The 18,433-nt window shown below is 38.7% G+C and overlaps 1 protein-coding gene across 5 annotated transcripts in view; it reads right to left on the bottom strand.

The window, feature by feature from the left end:
- Positions 1 to 12,071: 12,071 nt before the first annotated feature.
- PRCP (prolylcarboxypeptidase) overlaps positions 12,072 to 18,433 on the bottom strand; it is a 130,142-nt gene continuing 123,780 nt past the window's right edge. For all 5 annotated transcript variants that reach the window (XM_047754077.1, XM_047754075.1, XM_047754074.1 and 2 more), the window contains exons 10-11: positions 12,605 to 12,821; positions 12,072 to 12,500 (exon numbers count right to left, since the gene is read on the bottom strand). In XM_047754077.1, coding sequence (XP_047610033.1) covers positions 12,605 to 12,821 — 217 coding nt within the window. In that variant the 3' untranslated portion in view covers positions 12,072 to 12,500. The remainder of the gene's footprint in view (positions 12,501 to 12,604; positions 12,822 to 18,433) is intronic.

An 18,433-nucleotide genomic window follows, 5' to 3' on the forward strand; every position in this document is an offset into this window, starting at 1 on the left:
CTGCTTCTATTTCCTCTCTGCACAGATGCTTTTCTAGCCAATGTGCTTTTTACCTATGCTATTCCATCTGCATTTTTCCTCCATCTACCTAGAAAACATCTAATTCTGTTTTGAAACCTAGCTACAGTTAACTCCTCAGGGAAGCCTTCCTTGACTTTGAGATGCAACACAGCAATATGAGTAAGGGTTTAAAGTGTCAAGTCAGACAGATTTGGGACTCTAATTTGGCCTACCACCTACCACTGTGGAAAAGCGACCTAATTGATCTGACCAAGCCTCAGCCTCTTCACCTGTGAAATGGGCATAATAGTTCCTACCTCACAAGGCTTTAAGAATTGAATGAAGGAACTTAAGTAAAACATTTGACTCAGCTTCTGGCAAATAATAAGTACTATATAAGATTTAGCTATTATTATTGACTCCAGGTTAAAATTAATTACTTCTGATGCATATTTATCAAGCTGAATCTTATACACCTGTCTCCCCTACAGACTGTGACCTCCTTAAATTTCAGAAACTTCTTCATATCCGTATTCCCAGAACTGTGCTGAGCACGTAGTTAGTGAACAAATGTTTTGTTAAGTTAAATTGAATTGTACACTTAGAAAAGAAAGGTATTCTTAAAAAAAATAAGAATTCAAATACTTAAAACTTACGGTTACCATAGGGGAAACTGCTGCAGGGGAGTGACTGAATTAAGAGGAAGAGAATAACATATACATACACACTACTGTATAAAATAGATAATTAACAAAAACTTACTATATGGCACAGAGAACTCTACTCAATAGTTTGTAATAACCAATATGGAAAAAAACTTAAAGAAAGAAATATATACATATATATATTATCAATGTAGGTATAAAAGTAATAGGTGTTTAGATGAAGAAATAAATTACAACATACTCTAAAAATGGTACGTATTCAAATGTTAAAAAAAGATATTAAGGGACTCAAAAATTAATTAATACTTAAAAGTGTACAACATGTTATCTGATCATGCTCTAGATTGACTGTGACACTTTCACATTCGTGTTCACATTTTCACTTTGATTCTCACGGTGAGTTTATGTGGCAGGTTCACAAATGACACAAACAGACCCAGAGGAATTTGATTTTGCACCAAAATCAGAACAATTTGCAGAACCCAAACCTGTATCACTTTTCTTCCTTAAGCTTCCTGTGTCCACCCCACCCCCCAAAAAGGAGTAGTTCAGCCACTCTTAAAACTCAGGTGTTAGATTTTAAGTTTCCACAAGTGATCCTTCACCTAGCACCCAGGGAAAGCAGGCACCAGGAACAGGGCCCTTCTCTGAGATGCCATTCCCACTGGTTACGGCAGCCCCCATTTCTCTGCACGCTGGTGGAGAAAGCATGCATGTGCTGGACATTTTGCCCTCGGCATTCAGGAGACACTTGGTTTCTGCCAGTGCTTTGGGCTCCTCCAGGCTTTTCCTGTGCTTTTGTGTAGCTGAAAAGGTGAAGCGTAAGGGTATCAAAAGCTGCAAACAGGCCCTACCTCTGGAGACAGGCATTTACTAGGAGAGAGAAAGGACCAATGGCTACCCAGAGCATTGTTCAGCCACATTAGAGAAAGGATTAAGCAGATACATTCAGCTATTCTAACAGATTTTCTTTAAGCCTTGAATACGCCTCTCACACTCACTCAGATAATCACATTAGTTTTGTCATTAAAAGATCCCTTTTATAGAAAGTACCTAAACCGCTTAAACCACCCAGAGAGGTTGCATACATTATCAAACACCAAGACCAACAAAAGGGATTTTCTGTTCCAGATCTCAGTTTTCTTTATTCCTCAAAAAATTTAGGAAATCAAGGTAGAAATTATTTTGCAAATGGACAGTGGCCAGACAGCAATTCTCACTCATTGCTTCCCTTGGCAGTCCCTCAGCAATAGGAACTGGAAAGACTGGAAGATTTCTTCAGCATTGAGGTCAGCAGAAAACAAAAGTTAAGACAGAGATGAAGACAGCATGGCAAGGAGGGGGGTAGAAGGAAGTGTGCTTGTCTCTCTGCCACAGGAAATTGCATTTGGAACCAAGAGGAGAAAAGCATAGGATCTGGGATCAGACCACAGCCACTTCCTAGATCTGTGGCTAGTGGTTGGGGGTGGAAGAGTCATTTCATTTGTCTTGGCCCCATGGTCTTCTTTATAAAATGCAGGTAGGTACTACCTGCTTTGCCTCCCACACAGGGAGGTTGAGGGGCTCAATTGCGAAAAGACAGGCAGCAGAGCTCTGAGGTCTATGAACAATCGTACAAGCATTGCAGGGGAGGTTGGTTCCTTCTGGCTTTCTTTTTATAACCCCCATAATGATAGGAACTATGTTTGTTTGTTTGTTTTCCCACAGTAACACAACTGGCACCTAACCCTGGGTAATAATAGGTGCTAAATATATATTTTTTTAAGTGCTTTTATGGCCTTTTTCACCAAGCTCCATCCATTCTGCAAACTTACATCCTCTAAGCCTCAATTCAAATGTTACTTCTCCTTTAAAGGCCTCCTCAGACCTTCTGGATGAATTCATCACTTCAGCTTTCATGCTCCCACAGAATCTTGAATGCGACATAGATTCTTAGCCCAATGTACTTAATCATCTGACATTGTGACCATTTCTCCCCATTAACACCGAGCTTCTTGAAAACAGTAGAGCTTTGCCTTTGAATTCTTACTACCTAACTCTGTTCTGCATAAATCTTTGAATGAACAGATAATAAATGAACAATCCAGGAGTTCCCGTCATGGCGCAGGGGTTAACGAATCTGACTAGGAACCATGAGGTTTCAGGTTCGGTCCCTGCCCTTGCTCAGTGGGTTAAGGATCCGATGTTGCTGTGAGCTGTGGTGTAGGTTGCAGACGTGGCTCGGATCCAGCGTTGCTGTGGCTCTGGCATAGGCTGGTGGCTACAGCTCCGATTAGACCCCTAGCCTGGGAACCTCCATATGCCGCGGGAGCGGCCCAAGAAATAGCAAAAAGACAAAAAGACAAAAAAATAAAAAAATAAAATAAATGAACAACCCAAAGAATTGGAGTTATTTGACACAGGGAAGAGAAATATAAGGAGTAACTTAAGAATCAGACTTCAAAATAAAGGTGATTAGATTTAAAGAATGTGTCTGTACTATACATTGCACCATTGTGTTGTTTAGAGTATAAGACTACAAGATGAAATGAATTAACAATCAGTTTCTCATCTCCTTTGCATGGTAAAACTTGAGGAAAGGGCCTTAAATTATAATGGAGAAGATTAAGATTAGACTAGAATTTTTTAACACCAACACTATTGCCATTTGGGGCCATTTAATTCTTTGTGGTGGGAGGCTGTCCTCTGCACTACAGGATGTCAACTAAATTAGATGGCAGTCACCTGCCACCCCCAACACACACACACACACACACACAGAGTTGTGATGACAAATAACATCTCTAGACATTGATAAATGTCTCTGGGCAACAAAATTGATACCGGTTGAAAACCACTGACTTGGACCTAAAGAATAAACTCCTGCAGGTCAGGGTTTTGTGGCATCAGAAAAGGAGAAAGACGGTGTAACTCTGACCATGAGTTCCTTAAAAATAAAGCAAATGGGAGTTCCCGTCGTGGCGCAGTGGTTAACGAACCCAACTAGGAACCATGAGGTCGCAGGTTCAATCTCTGCCCTTGCTCAGTGGGTTACCGATCCGGCGTTGCCGTGAGCTGTGGTGTAGGTTGCAGACGCGGCTCAGATCCCGCATTGCTGTGGCTCTGGCATAGGCCGGGGGCTGCAGCTCTGATTAGACCCCTAGCCTGGGAACCCCCATATGCCGCGGGAGCGGCCCAAAAAAATAGCAAAAAAGACAAAAAAAATAAATAAATAAAAATAAAAAAAAATAAATAAAGCAAATGGTTTACTTCTTTATATTGTACCTTTCACTCCGAAGGCAGGCAGATTAACCAAGTGAACTGACATCATGATAACATATGAAATGTCTTCTGTAGATCATGAAGTGAAATTTCTGAAACAGGAATAATCTGAACGTGTTTGTTGATGAAATAGGAAGCCATTTATCAAATCATCTGGCTACTTCTACTTCAGTGTATTACACTTATTCACAGCAACTTACATATCACCTGAGCAAAAGAGTTCAATATCGTGGAGTTACTGATAGTTTTCTGCACACCATTCTTTGCCTATTTACATCTACAGTTTAGAAGCTACAAAACAAAGAAAAATGGTTAAAGCCACTGTACCAAATCCAAAGAGCAAGTTTGGTAACATATGCAAACATTTCCGCACAGAAACATCTGATGACCCTGTCTCTGCTCTGCCTCCACGTGGCTAGTGAGCTACCATTGGTCCCATAGTTCACCTGCGAGCCAAGTGGGGTGACAGTAGATGCAAATATCTGAGTAGATTCAGAAGTAGTTTTTCAAATTGTGTTATAAAACAGCATTCCTCCCCCCATTCAACTATCTACAATGACATTTGAACTGGCCAATAAACATCTATAAGGCAAAATTTTGGCTGTCAGTGTTCCTCCAGACTCTATAAGATCTATTTCTAGATTAAGCCAGATAAGCAAATACATACACACACACACACCAGTAGTATATTTCCCTAGTTTATCAACTAATAATTGAAATTTGGTTATGACTTTCCTTTATACTGAAAGATCACATAAGGATGAATACAGGGAAATTTAGCAGTATGTGCAGAAAAATTGAAGATCTTATTACATTTTTCTCCTTTCTGAGGCCCTTTTAGGAAGTTCCTGCCTGGAACTCTCCAAGTTGATCAGTCTGGTTTTATCTTAAGCAAAGTGAACAGTTTAACTGACTTTGTTTTCCTCTTTGCAGATGGCTGATAGAAAGCTTAAAGCCAAACTTTCGTGGCCTCCATCTTCAGAAAATACATAGAATTTCATGGCAGTATTTCCTAGTAGGTGTTTAAACAAAGCACTAGCACCTCCAATGTTGTTGGGAAAAAAAAGGGTTCCAGATGAAATAAGTTTGAGAATTGTCACATTCTTTTAATTCACAATGCCCATGGCATATCAAAAGTTTTGAGAGACTCTGTAGTAAAGATAAGGTGTTTAAATTTATTTCAATTATGTTCAAACACTTTGATCATGTACCTTTTTTATGTAACACCCACTTACATTTGGCCTTACTAGCATTCTGTGGAAACTATTTGGTAAATGCTGCTTTATGGTTTGCATTCCTAGATTCATTTTACATCACTAACCATCTTAAACCTCTTCTGGTCCACTTATGTTAGACTTAATATATACCTTTAGATCACCTGAAATCCTTTCAGGACCAGGTGTGACAAAAAAACTAAAACTAAATAATAAATAAACATTCTAGCTGTATGACCTTTGGCAAGTAACTTTCACACTCCAGGCCTGAGTTTCCTTTTTTTTTTTTTTTCCATTCAATAAATGTTTATTGGCCAGTGTCAGGTCCTATATTTGCTTTTTTTAAAATTAAAGTATAATTGATTTACAATATTGTGCCAATTTCTGCTGTACAGCAACATAACGCAGTCATACCAGGCCTGAATTTCTTAAGGATGTTAGCCGTGTTAAACACGTGTGTAGAGCCAATGACCCCAAAACTGCTTTCCAGCTCTGCTATCGTAAGCTTCTATCATCCCAACTCCAATATTAGGCAGCAAAATCTATTGGAAGCAGCCCCTTCCTTCACCCCCTTGCACTGAAAGGTGACTCCAGAGAAATCTGTCCACTTGAATGGCTCTGTTTCTAGTCAGTGTTCTATTCCCACCTAATATCAGGGGAGCATTATATTGGGCTCCCTTAACAAAAAGTGCCAGGCTGATGGAGTGGAAGAGGGAGCCTGGGGTGTGTATAGTTGAAATGACGGAAAATAAGTAAATCCAAGTTATAGAGGTACTGGGTACTTGGACTCCCTTTCCAAAATCTGGGGAAGGAAGTCACATGAGCACATCAGATGCTTGGATAGAAAGCTTGACCCAGACACCTATGGTCAATTAATCTTCAACAAAGGAGGCAAGAATATAAAATGAGGAAAAAATCGTCTCTTCAGCAAGTGGCGCTGGCAAAACTGGACAGCTGCATGTAAATCAATGAAACTAGAACACACTCTCACACCATGTACAAAAAATAAACTCAAAATGGCTTAAAGAATTAAATGTAAGACAAGACACCATAAAACTCCTAGAAGAGAACATAGGTGAAACATTCTCTAACATCAACCACACAAACATTTTCTTAGATCAATCTCCCAAGGCAACAGAAATAAAAACAAAAATAAACCAGCAGGACCTAATCAAACTTACAAGTTTTTACACAGCAAAGGAAATTAAAAAAAAAAAAAAAAAAAAAAGACAAACTATGGGATGGGAGAAAATAGTTTCAAATGATGCAATGGACAAGGGTTTAATCTCTAAAATATACAAACAACTTACACAACTCAACAGCAAAAAGAACCAACAACCCAATTGAAAAATGGGCAGAAGACCTAAATAGACATTTCTCCAAAGACGATATATAGATGGCCAAAAGGCACATGAAAAAATGTTCAATGTCACTGCTTACTAGAGAAGTCAAAACTATGAGGTACCAACTCACATGGGTCAGAATGGCCATCATTAACAAATCAACATATAACAAATGTTGGAGAGGGTGTGGAGAAAATGGTACCCTCCTGCGCTGTTGGTGGGAATGTAAACTGGTACAACCACTATGGAAAACAGTATGGAGATGCCTCAGAAAACTAAATATAGAACTACCATTATGATCCAGCAATCCCACTTCTGAGCATATATCTGGACAAAACTTTCATTGAAAAGGATACATGCACTATTCACAACAGCCAAGACATGGAAAAAACCTAAATGTCCATTGACAGATGAGTGGATTAAGAGGATGTGGTACATATTTACAATGGAATGTTAAATATATTCAGCCATAAAAAAAGAACAAAATAATGCCATTTGCAATAACATGGATGGAACTAGAGACTCTCATACTAAGTAAAGTCAGAAAGAGAAAGACAGACATAGTATGATAGCACTTATATCTGTAATCTAATATATGGCACAAATGAACCTATCTGCAAAAAAGAAACAAACTCACGGACACAGAGTACAGACTTGTGGTTGCCAAGGGGGAGGGGGAGGGAGTGGAATGGACTGGGATCTTGGGGTCTGTAGATGCAAACTATTGCATATGGAGTGGATAAGCAATGAGATCCTCCTGCATAGCACAGGGACCTATATCCAGTCACTTGTGATAGAACATGATGGAGGATAATGTGACAAAAAGAATGTATATATATATGTATGACTGGGTCACTTTACTGTACAGCAGAAATTGACAGAACATTGTAAATCAACTATAATAAAAAAAATTTTTTTTAGGAAAGCTTGGCCTTTCCACTCTGGAAAGTATTCATTCACATAAATTACCGAGGGCCAGGTGAGACCAGCTGCCAGGCCCCCATGTCATTGCTAGATGCTGATTAATAGAATAACTACTAAAATCAAGGTATAGCCCCTGCTCTCAGAGTGCTTGATCTTTCTAAAAAGAGAGTGAGGCCATTTAGCAATCTATTACAACTTGGGGTATGTGTACTAAATTAGAGGTGGTCAGGCACTGTTGAAAAATACTAGAAATGCAGAAATGAACAAGACAATTTTTACCTTGATTTAGTTTACATTTTAACTGTCATACCAGGTGTGAACCTTGTTCTGTGAGAGCAGAGATTTAAAAGAACTACTCCTTTAGGAAAGCTGAGAAACTTCACAGGCGAGATAATCAAGTTGATCTGGGCTTTGATGGATGAAAAGAAGTTTGTCAGTGAAAACATACTAGAGGGTTGTTTTCTTAGACAAAGGAACAGTATTTTAGAATAATATAAAGTTTGTGTGGCTGAAGTGCAGGGTATTAGAAAAAGTGAAAGGCAGCAGTTTAAGGACAGGAAATAAGTACAGAGAGAGGTAGATCCCAGTTTTAGGAAAGGCTGTACCAGGGAATAAGCGGTGAGCTGGCTCAGTGGAGCCAAATGTACTACAGCTGTAGGAGAATTAGGATGTTTGGGTTTTCTTAAAAATGTATCATGGTGGGTATTGTAGCAGCTCCTGAAGTATATTTCCTGAACACTAGCTCCTTGAGCTCACATCTTATGCTTTGATTTCCATCTATTCACCATGGCTCTCAAGCCTCGACTGGTTCTAGATCTTTACATCCAACAGTCCTACCTGACAGCTAGCTCTACTTGGTTATTTCAAAAGTGCATTAAACTTAGCATGACAAAACTGAACTCATAATCTTCCTGCCAAGCCTGGCCACCCTGTGGGGCTCTCTTTCCAGAGTATGGTACCACCATCTATCCAAGTGCGTAAGAAGAAATCATCATCCTTGACACCTGCCCAACTCATTTCTCATATAGAACCCATCACCAAATCCCATGGACATTCTTTAGCAAATCTCTCTCAGAATTACACACTTTTCATATCCACCTCTACCACCCTAGTCAGAGCTCTCTTTCTCTTACATGGACAACTGCAGTCCATCGCCAGTCATCTTTTTATTCATTTATTTATTTTCTTTCTTTTTTTTTTTTCTTTCTAAGGCTGCACCCGAGGCACATGGAAGTTGCCAGGCTAGGGGTCAAATTGGAGCTGCAGCTGCCGACCTATGCCACAGCCACAGCAATGCAGGATCCGAGCCTCATCTGCAACCTACAACAGCTCACAGCAATGAGAGATTCCTAACCCACTGAGTGAGGCCAGGGATCAAACCCGCACTCCCACGGCGACTAGTCAGGCTCACCACCACTGAGCCAAACAGGAACTCCCAGAGGGTCATCTTTTTAAATGAAAATCTTTTTTTGGTCACTCCCCCTGAATGAGGATAGTCATTGGTTTCCCATTCTTTATCATGACTCCTTATCCTGGTCTACTTGAATGAGCTTCCTCCCTGCCCACGTCTCACATTCAACTTATGTCACTTTTTCTGTGGTCATCTGCTGCCATACAGAGGCCTTCTTTCAGCTCCCTGAATATGCTACACTCAGGACTTTAGCACATGACATTTTCTCCACTCTTTTTCTAGGATAGCCTCCATTTATCATTTAGATAATGCCAGAATGTCACATCTCAAAACATCGCTCTCTTACTCCCACAGACCAGCTCAGACTACTCCCTGCTAAATTTCCTAATAACCCCCGCTCTTCATAGAACTTACAACTGTACCAAGTGTTTGCAGAATTTGACACTTCATATCTTCCTCCCGCTAGAATGTAAACCTTAATAGGACAGACACTATATTTGTTTTCTCACCATTGTATCTTCCAGGTTCCAGAACAACACCTTGTGCATTGTAATTACCTGTAAGTAATTACCTGTAAGAGTAGAAAAAGCCGTATTCTTGAGTACCATTTTAGAAAGTTACCATGTGTGTTTACAGATTTAAATACTATTTAATTTTGTTTAACCCATCAATTTCCAAATTGGCTTAACTGTGGATCTCTCTGCTACATAAATCACTGGCTTTTTTTTTTTTTTTGGACACCTGTTTTCCCAAAAACACTGTTTGACGGATATATACTACATTGCTTGAACTGCTTTTCCTCCATTCTTACCCTAAATAGTGCATCTCTGAAGCCATGTTTTTATGATCTTGTCCCTCTATAACCACCTGAGACTTGTATGCTTGTGAGACGGTACAGCCTCAGGGGTCTGAGGACACCATTTGGGGAAGCCAAAGAGCAGAGAGCAGGAAGCTGTCTGCAGAGATGAAGCAGCCATGGGAAAAGGAGCGTTAGGCAGGGCTCTCATACTCAAATGGGATCAGGTAGGATAAGAGGAGTGAGGAGAACTGAAGAAAGGTGCTCTGAAGAAATTCAGATTCAGAATTCTCCGAATTAGTAGTTCTCAAAGTGGAATCCTCCAGCATCACCTGGAAATGTGTTAGAAATGTAAATTCCCAGGATCCACCTCAGGACATACTACAAACCCTGGAATGGGGCTCAACAATCAATGTTCTAATAAGTCCTACAGGTAATTCTGATGTACATGCACATTTTAGACTGCTAGACAAACTATGAATATTTGAGGAACAACTCTTACGCACGGGCTGACAAGTGGTGACTTCTGTTATGAGAAAAACAGAGACTAGCAGTCTTGTCTTTTAATGAATTTCCAGACCCCAATTCCATTCCTTCAAATTCCCAATTATCCAAGTTGGAAGCTATTCCTGCATAGCTTAAAGAAATTCCCTCTTTGATTAAACTGGCTTGGTAAAGTTTTGATGCTTGAATTCAAACAAAGATTTAAGCTACATAAACAAAGTGAAAACAACAAAACAGTAGCAACAACAAACAAACCTGTATTCAAAGCTTGGTTCTGCTCAAAATGAGCTTGAGGTCTTAGATAAGTCCCTTCTCTCTGGGCTAAAATGCCAACACCTACAAAAAATGTGGTTGGACTGGATGACCTCTGAGATGCCTTCAGAACTCTCTAATACACTAGACTAGACACTAGTCCCTGGGATAATCTCTTGACCTTACAGATCCCTTAAGAAAGATCTCTAAGTTTCTTTAGTTCTACCCATTGACTATAGATAGTTAGAGTAACAAAAACAGAAAATAAAAGACACCTCAACTCTCTGTGTCTCTTTCTAGGTCTTGCAAAAGCATTATCTATTAGAGATCTGCTTTAAATAATAAGGCTTATTTGATCCAATTTAAAATTTAATTTTAGCATATTTATAATTAGGCCAACTTTAGTTACAGTTGCCATCTGTCATGAATGTACATAGAACCAAATTATTCTTGCAGAAAGATGGTCATTTTGGCAACTTTTCTCTTCACAAAAATGCAATTCATCCAAACAATCAACATTAAGTGAAGTGGCAAAGAATTTTAAAGGTTTTAATTAAAAAAAAAAAATGTTTCAAGGAAAATATCCTAAAATCAATAGTAAGAATATCCTCCATTAAGCCCATAAACCCTTCATTGCATCACTTCTTAGTTGACAAAGAATAAAAACTATTGTTTTGACCCTTAAATTCCCATTCCAACAGACTTTTCTCTGATGCTGAAATGAAAATAGTGACCAAATGCTTTGATGGACAACTCATTACAATGAGAACTGAAGGCTTCTGAAACTAGACAAAGATTTTTCTGTTATCTCCCAGATGCCAGGGAAAGTAAGGGAAATATTTCAATCCACCACACAAAAATGAACTTTATATCTACTTTTTATTAAAAAAATAAGTGCTTTAAAAATAACTGAGCTCAAGAGACAGTTTTTTTAAAAAGTAGAAAATGTTCCCAAGGCAGAGTAAAGGGGGAAAAAAATTTGAGAGAAAATAAAAGGAACACAGGGAAAGAAATCTTTCAACAGTGTAGAAACTGTTAGTCTCTCTCTCTCTCCCTGAAAGGTTTTGATCCAACCCTATTTGTTATCCTAGAAAAGCTCTTCTGAAGAAAGGTCTCAGTGTAAGAACTGCTTGAAAGAAGCCAACCCCTTGGAAATAGGAACGGCTCAGCCATTTATTAATGTCAAATATGCTGCCGGCATGAATTAGTCAGCTTGTCTTTTGGAAGCCACACAGAAAAGTTCTTGTGCACCTGCCTCTTAGTGTCCTGACACTTGTAGCTTTAAGGACAGCAGTAACAACCACGAGAAAATAAAATTTAAAAAACAAAATGCTGAACATTACATTCTACCTTCTGAATAGCTGAATCATCAACTTTTAAAGGCTTCTTATGAAAGTATCATCAGTGACCAGAGAATATAAAAGCTTGTTCAGATGCAAAAAGAAAAGGAAAACAGAGTCATTTTCCTAAACTGGCAAAATATAACCAAATTACCACAAGACTGACCTTAGAAACAAAGAGAAATGGGGGAGAAAAAAGGCCAGATTTCTTACTGGCAGTACCATAATGGCAAATATCCCAGAACTAAGAAAAGCTGCCAAATAGAAGAGAGAAAATTAAAGGACTTTCCAAAAACAGCCAAGCCCAGTACACACAGCATTCCCAACAGCTGGAGTGAGCGTCAGAAGCAACACACAGGTATACGGTCCAGCCTTATTCTTTATTTACAGCACAGTTCAAAGTCATTAAATGAAGCACAAAAGAAACGGCCCCCATTTCCTGGCTTGGCATCGAAATCCTTCCTACCAGCTGCAATTACTTCATTTTTATCCATCTTCTGCTTTTCCTTTTGGAGGATACAGGAGGGGGAGGGACAAATGAGCCAAAGAGACTTCAACTTCAAAACCAAGAGAAATCCCTGCTTTCAGAGAAACAAAGGAAGTGACTCTCCCTCTTGTGAAAGGCAGTCAATGCTCTGCTCCAGTTATGAAGGCCACTGATGGTGTGGGAAAGCTGTCATGGAGAAATTCTTCCTGGGGGTGGCACAAAGATGGCAAGGCCTCAGGTTAGGGGATGGCTGCTACCACCACCATGATGTTCTCTTCTATCCCAACCTTCGCCACACCAAATCTAATGATAAACAAGGGAAAGTAATTAGACATAAAAAACCAAAATGAGTGGACATGGGGGTAGAATGAACTTAAAGGAAGAAACTGAAAATGATCAAAAGTTACTCAGTGCTTCCTTCTCAGACTGGCATAGAAATCTTTGATCCACTGCTTCATATATCTGACTTCCAAGGAGCGGGCTAAGAGCACAGTGGTGGGATCAAAGGCAGTGTTGGCTCGGAGATCTAGATGATGGGCTCCCTTTGGGATGACAATCGCAACTAAGGTGTCTGTAATATTCTTGGTTACACCACCTCCTGACCAGGGGTCTAGTTCACCATTGCTAAAGTGAGGGAAAGAAAAAAAAAAAAAAGAAAGAAAGACGGTTAGTTTTTCATATCTACACCCAGATAAGATAGGAGCAAACTATTATATGCATAACATCTAAAATTACAAGCTTATAACCTAGGGATTTGATCTGAGGATTTAATCTATTACATAGAAAGGTGCTTCATCCTGGAGTTTGACAATATTTCTGCAACCAGGTACAAAAAGTAGGACAAGAGATAACTGAAGGTGGTGCCCCATGAATCAACTGAGATTGTACTAGGACTTGGAATTTAGAAGACTGAATTCCAATCCCAGCTTCATCAGTCAAAAGCTATAATGACCTCACACAGTCACCTGAGTCGGTTTCATCCATAAACAAGTCCTACCTCATAAGGTTGCTTTAAAGGCTAAATCAGATGGTATATGTGGATGTATTTAATAAGTATCATGCACATAAAAGTCCCTCAATTAAAGCTGCTTCCCTTCTTTTCTAGGACCCAGCTACCAAACTGATGTAAAAAAAAAAAAAACTCCCATATTTTAAAATGCTGATTATTTCTTGGCTCTTAAAAAAAGAATAGAAAAACTTGAATATTTTAAAAACAGTATTTCCCTCTTAGTATAGTACTTTGGGAAATAGGGTGGTAGAACTGAATAAACTCCCCTGAATTTAGAATCAGAAAATTGGGGCATTACTCAATTAGGTAATTAGCTTATTATATTAGCTTAAAATTAAGGAAATACTATTGGGTTATTTATCCTGGCTGGTTCACACGATACCTTTTGGAATGACATAAACAGGACACAAAATGGACATTTAAATCAAACAATTCAATGATTTTTAATACATTCAGAGCTGTGCAACCACCATCACAATCAATTTTAGAACATTTTCATCAGCCCTAAAAGAAACCCATACTCTCATTGGCAGTCAAAACACCATTCCCCTCTACTACTTCCCCTCACTCTCAGCCCCAGGCAATCACTAAGCTACTTTCTATATCTATAGATTTGCTATTCTGGACATTTCATATAAATGGAATTATATAATAGATTTTTTTGTGATTGGCTTCTTTTCGTTTTGACGTACTTCAAGTTTCATCCATACTGTAGTATGTATCAGTACATTTTTCCTTTTTATTGCCAAATAATATTTCATTGTCTATGGATATGCCACATTTATTCATCCATTCAACAGATGCACATTTGTACTGTTTCCACTTCGAGGCTATTATGAATGCTGCTCCTATGAACATTTGTGTAGAGGTTTTTGCATGGATGAATATTTTCACTTCTCTTGGGTATATATTTAGGAATGGAATTTCTGGGATAAATGATGACAAAAATCTTTTGATGAACTGTTGAATCATTTTCCAAAGTGACTGCACTATTTTACATTTCTACAAGCAACATTTGAAAATTCCAATTTCTCCTCTATATCCTAACACTTTTCGTCTTTTTGATTACAGTTGTTCTATGTAGGTGTGAAATGGAATATCACTGTGATTTTTTTTTCTTTTTTCTATTTTAGGGCCACACCTACAGCATATGGAGGTTACCAGGCTAGGAGTCGAATGGGAGCTGTAGGCACTGGCCTACACCACAGCCACAGCAATGCGGGATCTGAGCTGAGTCTGCAACCTACACCACAGCTCAAGGCAATGCCGGATCCTTAACCCACTGATGGAGACCAGGGATCAAACCCGCATCTTCATGAATCCTAATAGGGTTCATTAACCACTGAGCCACAAAGGGAACTCCTCACTGTGATTCTGATATGCATTTCCCAAATGACTGAGAGTACTGAGCATTTTTTTCATGTGCTGATTGGCCACTTGCGTATCTTTTTTGAAAATGTCTATTCATATCCTTGCTCATTTTTAAACTGGATTATCAATTAAATGATTTGAGTTCATTGTTTTTGTATAGTATGAAATAGAGATCCAGCTTCAGTCTTTTGTATGAGAATATCCAGTTTTCCCAGCATTGTTTCTTGAAAAAAACAAAACAAAACAAAAAAAACCTATTCTTTCCCCAATGAACTGTCTTGGCATTCTTGTTGGCAATCAATTGACCGCACATAAAAAGTCTGACTTCTAGGCTGCTGATTCTTTTCCACTAATTTCTATGTCTATGTTTATACCATTATCACATTATATTAACTATAGTAGCTTTAAAAAAAGTTTGAAATCAGGAAGCATGAGTTCTTCAAATTTGTTCTTTCTTCTCAAGATTGATTTGGCTCTTCTGGGTCCCTTGCATTTTTATATGAATTTTAAGATCAGCCTGTCAATTTTTATAAAAAGCCAGATTTTGATTAGGAATTGCATGAAATCTGTAGATCAATTTGTAGAGTACTGATTGACATCTTAACAATATTACTTCCCTCATAAGAACATGAGCTGTCTCCAATTATTTAGATCTTTCATTGCAGTTTTCAGTGTGTACGCCTTGCACTTTTGTTAAAGTTATTCTTAACTTACTGATGCTGTTGTGAATCAAATTTTTGCCTCGTACTATCAACTCCACACATGCACAGACTGATTTAGAGTTTGCAAAGCCTTTTGCATTTGACCATTACAGCAATTGTGTGAGATTAAGTTTAATTATAACTCTTTCATAGATGAGAAAACTAATGCCTAGAGAAGTTAGAAGCCTTACTCAAATCAAGCCTCTGAAATACAAACTCAGGTCTTGTAACCCTATTCCAATGTTCACTTTATACTACATTGCATTTCATGGACACATGATTGCTACTGGAAATAAACAGAACATACTCTTCTTGGCTTGTTTGGTGCAGAGTAAGAAGAGCACAAACTTTGGGATCAGACATACCTGGGTTCCAGTCCCAGTTCTGCCTCTCATCTTCCTAATCTCTTGGAAGTTTAGATTCCTCAGGATAAAAAGGGGTTGAAATACTTGGGTTTAAGTACCTGACTCGTGGTAGGTATTAGGTGACTTTGCCCTGTACAGCACTTCTTGGTATATATATCTTTATCTATTTATCACTGGAAATCATTTACAGAATATTTTAATGTTCTGGCACAATACACATTCCATTTTGCTGATATGGTCACAAAGCCTGAAATTACAAATCTTCAAGATCACATTATCAGATATATGAAATTATTTCCATAATTAGCATAATCATTTTTTTTAACTCTTTCATGGATAAGCACAAGCTATAGATAGATGACTATCAAATAATATCTCCAGCCAGGACCTCTCCCCTAAACTTCAGAACCAAAGCTCAACCGTATACTTGACATTTTTCATGGAGGTCTAATGAGACATCTCAAACTTTCAGGTCCAATAACAGAGCTTTTGATACTCCCCAACTCCCAAACAGCCCTGCCCACTATCTTCCCATTCTCTGTTAATGGCAACTCTATCCTTCTAGCTGGTAGGCCCCAAGTCTCTTACTCTTTAATCTCCCTCTTTCATATCTAATCTGTTGACAAATCCTGTCAGCTATATATCCGAATATATCCAGAATTTGAACACTTCTCACCACCTCCACTGCCACTGCTCTGGTCTAAGTCACCATTTTCTCTAGCCTGAATAGCTACTCTTGTCTCCCTACCATCTAACATCAATAGAACAGCCAGTCTGATCCTCTTTGAAACCCGAATCAGATTAATGTCACTCCTTCGCTCAAACACGTCAAGTTTTCCCATTTCATTCAGAGTAAAAGACAAACATGTAGGACCTACAAGTCTCTCCATGATCTTGGCCCTCTGCTGCCTCTCTGATTTCACCTCCTGCTACTCTCTCTAGACCTCATTAACTCTGCTCCAGCTACACTGACTTTTCACTGTACCTGGAAGAGAACATGCCAGGACATTTATCTCTCAAGGCCTTTGCCCTTGTTTACCTCTCTTGTTCAGTGCATTCTTACCCCACCAAACTCATGGCTGGCTAGCTCCTTCCTCTAGATCACTATTCAAAAGTCACCCTTTGGTGGGAGGTCCCATTGTGGCACAGCAGAAACGAATCCAACTAGTATCCAGGAGGACACAGGTTCAATCCTTGGACTTGCTCAGTGGGTTGAGGATCCGGTGTTACCATGAGCTGTGCAGGTCACAGACACAGCTCAGATCTGGCAATACTGTGGCTGTGGCATAGGCTGCAGCTAGAGCTCCAATTGAACCCCTAGCCTGGGAACTTCCATATGCCAAGGGTGTGGCCCTAAAAAGACAAAAAAAAAAAAAAAGAGAGACCCTTTGGTGAGGTCTTTCTTAGTCACTTCATCTAAAACTTTAAACTCATTATAAACTCATCTCTGCTTCCCACCAACATTTCACAGCCCTCTTCCTTGGTTTACTTTTTCCCCTTACCACTTATCTCCTTCTAACATATTTATAGGTGCTATCTTCTTTATTACCTACCTCTCAAACTAGAACTCCCCAAGGGCAGGGATTTTTGTCTATTTTATTATAGTGCCTGGACAAAACAGGAGCCACATAAAGTTATTGAATGAATGAAAAAAGAATGTAAAAGTATCTATCTGTAGACTTACATCAGATGCCCTACATCAAAAAAAATCTCTAAGTCAGAGTTCTCATCATGGTGCAGCAGAAACGATTCTGACTAGTATCCATGAGGACACAGGTTCGATCCCTGGCCTCCCTCAGTGGGTTAAGGATTCAGTATTGCCGTAAGCTGTGGCATAGGTCATAGACACAGCTCACATCCAGTGTTGCCACGGCTGTGATATAGGCCAGCAGTTGTAGATCTGATTAGACCCTAGCCTGGGAACCTCCATGTGCTGCAGGTGCGGCCCTAAAAAGCAAAAATAAATAAATAAATAAATATGTAAGTATATGCATGCAAGTTCAGGAACATGTAAATCACTTCAGTACATTTTACATGGGAAAGCAGAGTTCACAAAAGTGATTAATACAAACATAGAGACTGACCTTCAGCTATGTGTAATATTGGCAAGAACAATGAGCTAAATTGGCAGATATGAGTTTTATATCCTAGTAAGCCACATGACTTTGAGTCATGTGACCCCTCTGAACCTCAATTCCCATACGTATTACTAAAAAAAATTTTTTTAGGATACTGTGAGGCCCAAGTTGAATAACATATGTGGAAGTAAGGTATAATCTATAAAATACTACATGATGTACAGTATTCCTATAATTATTATCATATTCTATAAGCATGAGAAGTGTTAATACTTTTGAAAAGTAAATGAATCATGAAAAGGGATTGTGACAACACTTCTCACAGAAATTTGATTAGAAATTTTCAGTCAGAAAATGAAAATCAATTTTCTAGATAAATGTACAAATTAAAAGAGAAATAAGCATGTAGGTACATTAACTATATATCTGTTCAAAATACAAGTTCAAAATCCCTGTTCTATCCTCACCTGACTTTTTACCAGATTTTTCTTTAAAAAAATTAATTCAATTACAACTTAACAACATCACTCTTTGGGGGGGAAAAAAAACACCCCAAAAACGTACTTTTTTTGATTTTGTTAAAAACAAGAGAGAAAACTCATATGCAAAATAGGATCCTTAGTTTTCAACTATCAGATAAATTTTTAAAGTAAACTATACAGGGGGTTGGATTCAAGTTAACAAATGGCCTTTATCATTATTCCAATTTGGC

This window comes from Phacochoerus africanus, chromosome 11, assembly GCF_016906955.1.
Source record: "Phacochoerus africanus isolate WHEZ1 chromosome 11, ROS_Pafr_v1, whole genome shotgun sequence".
Lineage (NCBI taxonomy): Eukaryota > Metazoa > Chordata > Mammalia > Artiodactyla > Suidae > Phacochoerus > Phacochoerus africanus.